Source organism: Pagrus major, chromosome 16, assembly GCF_040436345.1.
Source record: "Pagrus major chromosome 16, Pma_NU_1.0".
NCBI classification, from domain to species: domain Eukaryota; kingdom Metazoa; phylum Chordata; class Actinopteri; order Spariformes; family Sparidae; genus Pagrus; species Pagrus major.
Genome location: NC_133230.1, coordinates 23,254,825 through 23,267,448, shown reverse-complemented (window position 1 = coordinate 23,267,448; position 12,624 = coordinate 23,254,825). Strand labels below are relative to the sequence as shown.

General features: G+C 43.7%; 1 protein-coding gene across 1 annotated transcript in view; it reads right to left on the bottom strand.

The window, feature by feature from the left end:
• Nucleotides 1-12,624, bottom strand: part of LOC141010321 (latent-transforming growth factor beta-binding protein 2-like) — an 89,583-nt gene that overhangs the window by 64,648 nt on the left and 12,311 nt on the right. Inside the window, exon 3 of the mRNA XM_073483202.1 lies at nucleotides 8,740-9,010. Coding sequence (XP_073339303.1) covers nucleotides 8,740-9,010 — 271 coding nt within the window. The remainder of the gene's footprint in view (nucleotides 1-8,739; nucleotides 9,011-12,624) is intronic.

Here is a 12,624-nt window from a genome sequence, read left to right as displayed (position 1 = left end):
CAGGAAAACACCTCGTCACAGGAACATGTGCAGCACTTTAACGATAAGCTCCGTTCTCCTGAAACAAGGACAAGTTCTTCTCAAATACGTGGCTGCTTAAGGCCAAACATCGGTGAGCAATTAAGGGCCAGTCTCTCTTTGATAACATCTCTAGTCATTATGACTTGGATAATTGTGGGTCCTGGCAGAATATTTCCCCTTGTGAAAATTTGGGTGTGTCTGAGGCTTATCGCAACGGCCACAGAGGCTGGATTAAATCATGTTCTCTCTGTCTGGACGGCCTTCCAGGAATCCCGCTAGTAGCAGCCAGAGCGGGGTGAAATGAATTACAGTGGGGTTGGATTGATTCAGAAAGTTTTTTCTTTTCTCGCCCCAGGGGATAAAGCTTATATTAGAGCAACAACTGGGCCTAGAGCAGAACTAAAAGCAGCAAAGGTTGTTGAGAAATTTACTTAGCAAAGACTATAATTCGGATCAGCCAAAGTGCTACACAGACAAATGAGGAGATGAAGTTCCACTCAATTTTATAGGTATAACTTCCAGCACCGCCTGCATGAAAATAGATTTTCTGTAAGTTCGACCTCATTGAGGTTTTCAGACGCTACGTGATCAAAACATATTACTACTGCCGTCTACTCTATCACAGGCCAAAAGCTGTGAAATAAACAGTTCCTTTTTTATCTCCAGGGGGCGAGTAACGGTGCCAATCTGTCTGAATTCACCTCAGCATTCTCAAAGTGGGGTTTTTCAAGCTCTAAGAAATCCAAAAAGCAGTGTGGTTGCTGTGGTTCAGGGGCCAGAATCAAAATGCCTGGAGACATGGCGAGCTGAGAGGCTATTCAATACCCTCCAGTTTATTGTAGTTGCTCTGATCATTCACTTAGTAAAATGCCACAAGACAGGTCAGCAGGAAGAGCCATTACAAAGTGCTGACTGAGCCTGTGCCTACGCTGCTCAGTGTCATATGTCGGACTGCTCAGAGAGAAGGGTTTCCAATGAGAGAGGTGATAGTGGGAGTTTTCGAACACGACCGTAACATTGGTTTAAAAAGCAATAAAAACTTTACCAGAGGGTTACAGAACATGAGGAAAGAATGCAGACACGAAGAAGGCCAGCACAAAGTCAAGTTTTGACATCTGTATTTGAAAGAGGAAAATACTGCTGCACAAAAAATCGAAATGTTATCGAAACTGCAATATGGCTTTGATATATATTGATATATTGTTATCATGATATGAAAGTATACTGTCTTAGATTGTGGATATCATCATATTGTGATATGTGTTGTCTTTTCCTGGTTGTAAAGGTTGCATTACAGTAAAGTGATGTAATTTTCCACCTACCAGATTCACTTGTTCAAATATTCTTATACCTTTACTCAATTCGACATTTCATCGACAAAACGGATTATTTCTCCATATTCTTCCATATTATTGTGTTGATACCAATATATATATTAAAGTACCCAGAGGCATCTTTACAACATTGTCGCATTAACGATATCCAGGTATCTGCTCAAAAATATTGTGACATTTAATTTTGTCGCCACCGCTCGGCCCCATAGGAACTCTACATCCTGACATCTGACTGGATTAAGTGGTTCCATGCAGGGCTATACTGCTAATTCATCCTTTCAACACCGCGCCCCATATCTGGGAGATGAGCCTGATTGATGCTGTCTCCATCTGCCTCAGCTCCGGAGCTGGAGGCTGGACTGCATTCTGGGATAGGCGCCCCTCTTCCTATAACTGCTGTACAGTATTTGTCCCTCCAACAGCTGCAACTGCACAGGCCTACTTGATGAGAAGGATTTGGCCGCGGACGCCGGGCTTCGCTGGCACTGCGGCTCAGAGAGTGTGTTTCGGATGGGGCTTTGGAGAGTTGGGATGTAGGGAGAGAGAAAGACATATCTGTCCCACGCTGAGCGCTGAGTTCTCTATGGTCCTTTGTTCCCTCTGGCCTAGCAGGAAGCCAAACACTCATGGGACTCGTTTGGCTCTGTGTTTGTAGAAAGAAAAGCACCAACTCTTCCTGCCCTGGCTCGGTCAATATCGTTGTGTGCTAAGCTCGCTCACATTGAAAAGTCCACAGTAGATTTAGACACACGTATAAAAAATGTCTAACAACATATGCTGAAACAATCTCAGTTCATTTTCTACCATCATATGTTATGCAAAATTAATATATTTTCCCTCGCCTTTTGTAGCATAGAGAGTTCACCTGAGGACAGGGTGGCCTCCACAGCTGAGTCCCCACTTTGTTCGTGTTAAACCGACAGGAGCAGAGGTACACAGTGTCCCCCACAAACACCACAAAACCATGGCAGAGGATGTCCAGCCATGCTCCGGAAAGTGGAAATGCTCACCAGGGACAAGGGGTCAAGGCAAAGGTAAAGTTTAGAGAACCAGCACGCTACACAAACACGCCTGCGATCCACAAGCAGAAAGCCAGTTAAGCTGACCCCGGTCAAGTTCATTCCCAGTCTACCCACCACCCATGCAGGGATACAAATCACAGCTCTACATGCACTGTCATGTGCCTGGTTTAGAAGCGAGATAGAGCCCCATTCAAGTGAGAGCAGCGCATACAACCTGTGGGAATTACCCTGCACTTCAGCCTTTGACTCCATGTTAGCCCGACTCCCCGTCTGCAGGCCTCCTCTGTTTTGGCAGCAGGCGAAAAGCGAGACAAGAGGATGATTCTAGACACGTCCTCAATGAGTAGCAAAGCAGACTGCCAGGTTGTACAGTAAGAAAACTTTCCCAGGCTGAATGTTTAGATATATATTTTAGTCTTAAGAACACACACACATCTGATCAAAGACATCAAGAGTATTATGAGATGGAAAGCTACTGTGGGATTCTGGCTCCTCTTTTAATTTATTATCCTCTCAACTGAGTAATGAGAACACTGCTGAGAGAATTTCCACTCCCACCTTTCAGTGATCATATTTTATTCAAGCTGTATGTTCCTGTTGCAGTGAATGTCAGATTCTCCAGCAGTCATTACTACCGAGAACACTGGTGATGATAGTCAAACAATATTTCTATACAGGTGCTGAGGTCACCCAGAGGGTTTTGACAGTGGCTCCCGTCAGCGCTGGTGGTGTGGTTTGTCTGGAGTGGGAGTGAAAGCAACCAGTGATCCATGATTAACATGGAGAACTCCCACTATAACCACAATTTCCTCTGAGAAACGGCTGTGTGGCTATGTGCAAAGCCTTGAGTCAACAAGCCACATAACCGCCAGCCCGATTAGTCACCGGGCAAACGGTGGGGCTGATATTAAGCAAAACAGTTAATGCAGAGAAAGCAGTATGCATCACCTTCTTAAGGGTCGTTCTGCTCCATGTAACAGGGTGTTTTTGTTTTTCTTCATCATATGTTACTGGGTGTGACCACATCTGTAATCATCCCCGAAGCAAATTGTGCTTTGCAAAATTCTGCAGAGCAATTATTTCACGAAATGGGCCAAGACATTGATGCATTGAAATTAAATTTGAAACATTTTGAATAAAGATAAACTCATCCAACTTTCTGATTATCCGCTGCTCTATCTCCAAATTTAGATTCTGTATACCTCACCGTGTGGGACTCACTGGAATCAGTTGAGTTTCTAAAGGCCCAAACGCATGGAAAGTGTCTGATGTGCACTCCCACAAAAACAGGACCCAGTGACCAAAGCCACAGGTTTTCGGAGAGCTATAAGGAAAAAAAGCTAACGTAAGAGAGAGAGAGACAGATAGAGCGCAGCTGAGCCCCATTCAGGGCTGCGCGACTGTCCAAGTTCAGCTATACTGAATACTTATCTCAGTCCCGTGATGCTGGAGGTCAATGTAATAAAATTCTGTCGCGACTGAGAGGAGACAGAAGGAGAGGAGACGGTTAGAGAGACGTGACGTCAGAGCCGGTGTGAGTTTTGTTATTGGGTTTGAAACGGAGGCTCCACATGTGTGTGTGTGTTTGTGTGTGTGTTGGGTTCCTTACATCAAAAAACTCTTCTTCTTTAACGTTTCAACATCATGGTGGTATAAAAGAATTTAGTGCAAGTATCATCTAGTAATCGAATCTACTGTATGACTGACTTCTAGTACCAGAGCAATGACAACTTGGACTGAATGCAGTGTGACTGCACAGATCTGTTATCCAGGTAGCTGCTGCCAGCCGTCCCTAGTCTGATTATGTAACAGAGACCAGAGAGAGAGAGAGAGAGATGACCTTTGGTGGGACGACCTGCGTACTGCACACATCCTGCTCTGCCCTGCTCTGTTTCCTGAGGACTGATGTCAGAGAGCGGCGGGGGTATGGAGTTGACATGAAGGACTCATAGGAGGTGCTGAATACGTCCTCTGTGCGTTATCGCAGTCCCAGCTTGGCCAGGAGTGTTCACCACTGGCCCTGACCTTCATACTGGGAGCTACAGGATCTCGTGCTGACAGGGACAAGCCCTTCACTGCTGCTGAGCACAGCGCTCACAGGAAACGCTGGTTTTTGCAGTGAAATACATTTGCTCCACAGTAAAGCCAAAGGAAATGGTTATTTGTTTGCCAGCTGCATATAGGATGTACCTATTTTACATTTTATAGTTTTATCCAACAGAGAGGGGCAGCTGGGGCATTCGGGACGCAGTTTAAATGGTCAGAAAGAAGGAGGAAGAGGGTGAGACAGAAATACAAGAAGAGGGAGTAGAGTAGTCGTATTCCCATGCCCCAAAATCCCCTCATATGTTTTGTCCATCCCAACTGGGCTGTCACTCCTAATATGCTGGATTAATTCAGTAGGACTATTCACAAAACAGTTTATCCTTTAAAATAACATTTCAGAAGGCAGCTGTGGTCACACAGGACTGACAACATGAGAGAAATTCCATCTGAGTTAGGCTTTTTCTTTTGGATGGACAAATTTGTCACCATGGATATAGCCAATAGGGATGGAGAAATCATTCTGAGGATTTGCTAGAACAGAACACAGAGCATCTTAATGTTTTGAAGGGCTGTTTCCACATTTTGGTAAGGTACTTTAAAGGAACATTATGTAACCTTTTTACCTTAAAATAGCAGCTTCAAAATCTTCTTGATGGCACAGTGTCTCATAATAGGGTGAATGGTGTCACAGCCACTCTGCCCCCCATCACTTGTTTCTGCACTATGTAGCTTTAGTGAGAGGGTAGGATCACAGCATTACATACATGTTTACTTCACCTGGGATTTGTATTTACAACAGTGGTGATGCACTCAGAAACTGTGGGGGGGCGCCAAATCACACAAAATGCCAATTTCTACATAATGTTGTTTTAAATGCTAAACAAAGCTGAATTCTTTTGGCTAGTTAAAAATATGGCTACTACAAGACCACGAGAGCCTATAATGATATGATGCATGTGCATCAACAAAATAATTTCTGTGGATGTTAAAGAGCCGAGATCTACTTGACTTAAAGGGTAATTCCACCAATAGTATGCATTAAAGTGTGTTTACAGTACTTGCAAGTTCTACTGTACTGTCTGGTTACTCTGTTTGAGGGCAAGTGTTTTGACTACGCTACTCGCTCAATAACCAAAAGAGGATTTCAGCATTTTCCTGCCCACAAGTAATGATTTCTGTGTTAACATTTAAAGGGTAACTCCATCAATTTTACACATTAAAGTGTTCTTATATGTTTTGGCTAGTATGATTGCATATGTGGAAAAAAGTAGAATAAAGCTTTTTGTGGCTCCAGAGGAAGCTGCTTTTATTCTGATAAATTGCCTGAAAATGCTGAAATCCTTTTTTGGTTATTTAGTGAGTAGTTCAGTCAAAACACTTACCCTCGAAAAGAGTAACCAGACCACAAAATCGCTCTTGTGTCTAATCAGAAAAGCCAGTGTCTCGCCGCACAAGGTTGAGGTGCTGGCATGGTGGAAATCGAGTTAAGCATCGTCTGCACTGACTTGTTGACAAACCTCTTAAAATCAACCACAGACACTACACTTTCCCTGTCTGCCGCCTGCTGACATGTGCACTCAGTGGGGTTTCATAGCTGTGAATCAGAGCTGACTGGACAGTGAGACGTGAGGCCAAGCAGCAGGTCTGGAAAGCACAAGTTCAACAGATTATAGCCGATTTCCCGAACAGTCACTTTACCTTTTTCAGCGGAACAGATTACATTCTCTCTCTCTAATTGATTTTTTCTCTTATCATTATCATTGTTTTTGTTCTCTCCCTCCGTGTCTGTCTCATTCCTTCTCTACACTATTTCTTGTTCTTGGCGCCACTTGACAGGCCGGGTCAGTGACAGGGTGCCGCTGATATAACAAGCCGAGCCTGCTCCAAGAAAGACATATACAGTACCTCACACCTTCTCTAGTAGGGACAAATGAAAGGAGACTGGCTGGGTGCTGCATGTATGGGCTGACCTTTGCTCCCTCAAAATAAGTGGGGGCGAGGCCAACACCATTTATCTGAGCCCGGGGGTCTGTCCTCCCTGCTCCTCTTCTTACTGCTTAATTGAGCCTTGGCACTGGTGTTGTCTCTCTATCTGACTCTCACTCTCTGTGACCTCACATTGCTCGTGCTTTCCTGGCTTTGCAAACAGTGGAACCTCAGGCTGATATATGAAACCAAGACTTGCATCCACCACTTCTCCACAGGGAACACTGTTCCACCCCTCAAAGATCATTCTGGGCCGAGAGAATGCAGAACATTTGCGGCAGTTTACGGGGGCTGAGTTTTAAATGTGAATTACACAAGCGCTCAAATAGCTTCCTGGAAGCACCGACGAAAGAGTCAAGTATCCAAATAATTATTTGACTAATGTTTAAGTGAAGACATTTGGCAATTTTGGCAGAAGTGTTTATTGTGTCCTGCGAATTTCACAAAAATCTGTTGGTTTCAAATAATAATTGGATTAGTCTGAGCTGCATGCTTGGGAATTTTTGCACTCCAGTCGGGGGAAATGGCTCATCTTGAACTTAACAGCACCTCTCACAAACTCTTAGTCAGCCTTAGCTGGAATATGAAAAGTGAACACAGTCATAGTGGGAGCATTTGTGACTCAGAAACACTGTCTGCCTCCTACAATGTTGAACCTGCAGTTGTCTCTTTCTATTTGTCCCAGGTCTGTGACTCAGGGCGCAAAAATGTCCTGTGAGTCAAGAACAAAGAAAACATATGCATAGCAACTGTGCAGTCATCAGAGGCCTTGTATTGATTAGAAGATTTACTATGACTCCAAGATAATCGTTTTAGGAAGGAGGATGCATTAAAACTCTTTTATGAACCATCTGCCAAAACATTCAGTAGATTCATTGAGCTACCACAAACATGCTGATGGCTCAGCCAGCATAATTCCACAACACCAGCAAAAGCACAAAATGACACAAGACCTTCACAATTAGCAAGCAGGGCACCATAAACATCAGCTGTGATTGAGAATGTTTAAGTGGTTTGGTGAAGTGAAATTACCCAGATGACAAACTAGGCTAAAAAGTGAATGATGACCTCATTGCCCAAACAAATTATGGTACTTGGTGAGTGTGATTGGATTAGAAACGCACTGGGACTGAGTCCAAAGTGGAGCACAATTTGACAAGATAAGTCTGAACCTGTAAGCAATAACGGTCCATCAAAAATATTCCCGGAAACAATTACTCCCATTCAACATCCTTGATCATGGATATGGTTCTAGTCATGGTAAAGTGATTAATCAAGTCATAAAGTAATTTCCAACAAGATTGAAACTTAAACAGTCAGATGTTCAAGCCAAGAAACTATTAGGCCTGTCTGATTAGCAGTCTGTGGAGAATTTGCTGAATGCACTGGAAGAGGCCTTCGTCTGAGTAATTATTAGCAGGATACATTAAAGTCACAGTTATTCCAATAAATCAAAAACACAAACCTGAAACGGTCAAAGCCTAGAGAAAATATAATCCCCCTGCTCTATTTTCATAGCAAATAGCATGGGTTAATACTTCTGTCTGGTAAATCTCGTTCTATTTTCCTACATTTTGCGTGATTTACTTTAATACTTTTTCAAGCATGGCAGCGAATGGCAGCAAACACGTACTTGCTTTACTCAGCATTTGTTTTACTTAGAGTGAATAAAAGATTTAACATATGAACCCATTCCATCTGGTTTGATTTATTGCAACGATAAACACAAGCAGCGTTGAACGCGAGGGTAATGAGCTACTGCTTGTTCGAGAGCATTTAAATAATTTCCAAGACAAAGTGTACCAATTTGTTTTCTGTGAGCGTCCTGCATGACAGTAATGGTGGCTAGAACAAATATGACTCAGTGAAAAAGCACCAGACCAAAACCACCAAAATACTGTATATTAACATGTATTCACCAAATCCTTAAACAATGTCTGCAAAGAGCAACCCTTTCAAAATAAGACTCTGTGAAAGACAGGGCTTCATTATATGTGCTGAAATGTAGATCTGAGAGCCATTTAACCTTCTTCAATACAACTTTACGGAATTAAATAATGTACAATGGCAATGAATAAATGCCAGATGGGAGTAAATGGCACATAATTGAGAAAATAGAAAGAAGCTATTGTGACTGACATGTGCTAGCATGTCCCTGCCCTACAAGTTGTACCCACAGCATGTCACCACTTTCTGATGACCGGCCATAATTTAAAGTTGATGGAGACTTCTCGTAAAATGTTATTTTTTGACCAATCCTTATTTGGCAGAGCTGAGGCCCTTTCAGGCTATAATAAGCAGAGGTAGGGAAGCACAGCTGCATCACTTACACAGCGTGGACAGGCTGCCTGGTGGTCGCAGGTCGCGGGGTCTGGACCCTGGTGGTGTCAATGGCCTGCCTTTCTGTGGGCCTTCTCCGTGGTTGGTCCCTCTGGAAAGGGTTGGTCCCGGGTTGCACGCGCCTCAGGCCGCCTGCGTCTCGGATGTACACCTGCTCCGGAGCCAGCTCCTCACAGCGGGGCCCCTGGAAGCCTGAGCGACACACGCAGGTATGTGGCCTGCTGCAGGAGCCACGGTTCTGGCAGGGGGGCTGGCAGTCAGCTGAAGAGAGAGCACAGATGGAGATCAAGTTTTCAGCAGGTCATGTTAGAGCATGTGCCCCCCTTGTATGAAGGAGCAGTAGCAGAAATGGCTTTCCCTGATCTCAACACCGGGGCTCACTTTAAATTGATTCAATCAAGGGGCCATTAGTTTCACTTCTCAATTCTTTCTGTCCTCTTCATTCAGTAGAGAGCCTGGAGGGGCTGCCATGTTCAATTTCTCTTGAGTCTTTAACTGCCCTGTTTAGTCTAAATGTATATGATCACTTACATGAACTCCTTATCCAATTTCTCAGTGAGGTAAAGCTTATACTCTAGGTTTCATGGCTCAGTTTTGCGCCGCCGGCATTTCCAAATGGAGTGATTTCCTAAATATATCCCCGGTCACTGATCTAGAATCCAGTGTGAGCTTTCACTGTAACACAGGCAGCTTAAAAAGCTAATAAAAGTAAGAGGTCATAAAAAAAATGAGCGAATGGCAAAAACTGGTTACTGAAGGCCAACTGCAAATAGCTGACACTTCATCAAAGAAATGGCCTGTAGAGCTGCATCTTTTATTTGAAAAACAAACCAATTCTGAAGGGGCTTAGTGTACTTAAAGACGAATGAGCACATAATATTTATCAACAGTCTGCAAATACGCAATGGTGAGGTCATTTCATGGTCATGGAAAAATAATCTGTGTCACTCTACCAGCCCACCCCCAAATCCTCCCAGTCCACTCCAGATGCTTGACGCACTGAAAGACCCGCGGCGCACAATTTCAAGTAAACGGGCTCTCGATCTTGTGACACAAATGTATGTAGTAGACGGCACTTGAGGATTTATGACATTGTCCTCAAACAGTAAATCAGGCCACTGGTCTGTGGTGGCTAAAGCAAACAGCGGCGCTCTGTCAACAGGGCTATGGAATGCTATTGACACAGATGCTGTGGACACTGACAGATCGCAGGCAGGAACGCTGCCACAGCTCTTGGCAATGAGGAGTGCTGGCAGTCGAAAAGGGCCCCACTGGGTGCGAACAGCGCTCTACCTGCTGCACGCTTCCTGTTATTGCGATCCTGCTCAGACTCTGGGGCCACTTCATGTTTGTTTTAGTCTCGAGCGAAAGCACGCTGGACCCCCGAAAAATGCTGTTGCTGGTGACGTGAGGTCAAAACTGTAGTGACAGAAGGAAATATGACAGCGCTGAGTAGCGACTGTATTTCCACAGACATGTTCCCACCAAGAAAGCCAAATCAGGCTCTGTTTTTTAGTTTCCTCAGATCATGTTAATTGAATGACCACTGCATTAGGCATCGTTAGCCTGTGGTATGAGGAGAAAAACGAACAAATTGAAGAGGATTAAATATCAGACACTCTCTTCTGCTTTCGGTGAAGCAAATTTTATTAAAACCAACTCATTCATTCAAGCATTTCCTTTTAACTACTCTGAGGAAAATGTAGCCCCTTTTTTTGATGAAGCATACACATTTAGAGAAATGCGGTTGTGGATTTGTATAACTTGGTATGTGATCCGAATTTTCCATCATGGGATAAAATAGGAATCGCCTGAGCTCTGTTTGGCAAGGAGTTAAATACATCATCAAACTAAAGTAGTGGCTGGCTTGGTGCCACCGCCTTGTCCGGAGTCTGTTTAACCTCAAGTTTGGGGATGAAGCGGTGGATCAAATGGGCCACAGATTCCAGTGACATTACGCTGCAGGGGGAGAACTCGGTAATGTGTGAAACTGCATTCTTCAAATAAACCGTCTGAATTGAAATGAGAAACAGCACGGGGCAGAAAAATAAGCCAATAAAAGGAAGGTTCACGGCTGGCTTACGATGGGATATGCGCACGATCGTGTGACGTGTGGCCCGTTTTTCAGCCGCAGAAGTGACACCAGACAAACATGTCGCCTGCGCTGACAATAGAGAGGACAGGTCAGTGACTCTGGGCCTGACATGTGCCCCACGTGAAGCCCGTTGCATGGCCGCAGGATACACTGTCGCTGCCTGTCTGTGTTGTCTCTGGGCCCTGCCTCTGGGCTGTTGAACACATTGTCGCAGTAATTGCTGTCATGCAGATTTGTCTTGCACATCATTAAAACTAATTGCCTCACATTCCATCCATTTCACAAATATGTGCAGCAATTATTACTTTGCGAGAGTAATAATAAAATGGGAATCCATCGGAAATAAAAGAGGAGAAATGGCAAACATTCCTGGCATTGCCACTTCAGCCTTAATTATGACTAAGACAGACTGGCCAAGTTTTGGGAGATTGTGTCCAGATCCAGTCATCTGAAAAGAGGAGACGATTAGACTGTTGTTGGCAGCTTTGAACCTTGCAAACAAACATGCTGATTCAGGCGAATCAGTTATAAAACACATAATTAATACTGAAGCATTTTCTTTGGGCTTCTCTTCGACTTCTTATTTTAGTGAGGCTGACGTATCTCTTCTCCCTTCCTCAAACTTAAGCTACATAAGAACAGTTTAAGGAGGTTTTTATTGAGTAACATCTACACAGCAGTGCCTGGAGGCTTTAGTTAATGTAGGTATCCATCATTCTACAAATAGCATTTCCATGGGGGTTAAACGATCACTTTTCTAATAATATAGGCTATAAATCGAAGTTATTTCTTGTGTTGGATTTAAGGCGATCACTTAGTAATTCTGTACGTATATTAAAGTACCCCTGAGGTCTTTATTGAGGTAAGTATTGCCCATAATTTCTCTAGAGGGTTACAGTTACCGGTTATAAACTCAGGTTTGCATTTGCTTGTATATCTGGGGAACATTTCCATTCTCGTCCCCCCTGCACTGGACTTTCATTTCCAACTTAGAGCTCATTTCCAGTCCATTACAATCCACCAGAGATTCACCTTCCCCTCTCCCCGACTCTGAGTAACACAACCCATCAAATCTTTACAGTCCTTTCATTGAGCTCGGGGCAATTTGAAACCAATATCCGACATAACTTAAACATGTAGAGAAATCTCTTCACTTTACGTAGGTCAACAGTGCCACCAGAGGTAAGTCGACATTTTTTTGAAAATAATATTGATAATGAAAGCATAATCGCAATAATCTTTCAAAGACTCTCTACAGGCTGAGCCCATTACGTGCCATTATGAGATTTAGAGGCTGGGAGCTGCTCCGGAGATTAGAATTTAGCAGAATATGACAAAAGGCTTGACCAAAGGCCCTTTCAAACCCTGTAACTGAGAGACAGGAAGTTGGGAAGTAAGAATGAGAGATAAAATGGCATTAGAATCAGCCCATTCTCACTCCAAGCGCGTCAAATACAGCAGCCTGGTCAGCAGCCCAACGCTTGACACTAAAGGTACCCCTCTATTTCTGGAGGCGCCCCTCTTGCATTGTGCTATTAAGAATGACAAAAGTCCACATTAGGAGGAGATTAGGGTGGCTGGGTAGGTCAAACACAGGGCTTACACTCAGAAGACCTGAGTTTGAGTCCTGTGTGTAACCAAAATGTATGAGCTGAGCTTTCTGTTGCGGAACTGAACTTACATACTTATTTAACCCAAACTATCATGTTTTCCTTCCCTAACCAAGTAGTTTTGGCGCCTGAACAAAACTGCAACTATTTCACAACATTAACAGTCCAAA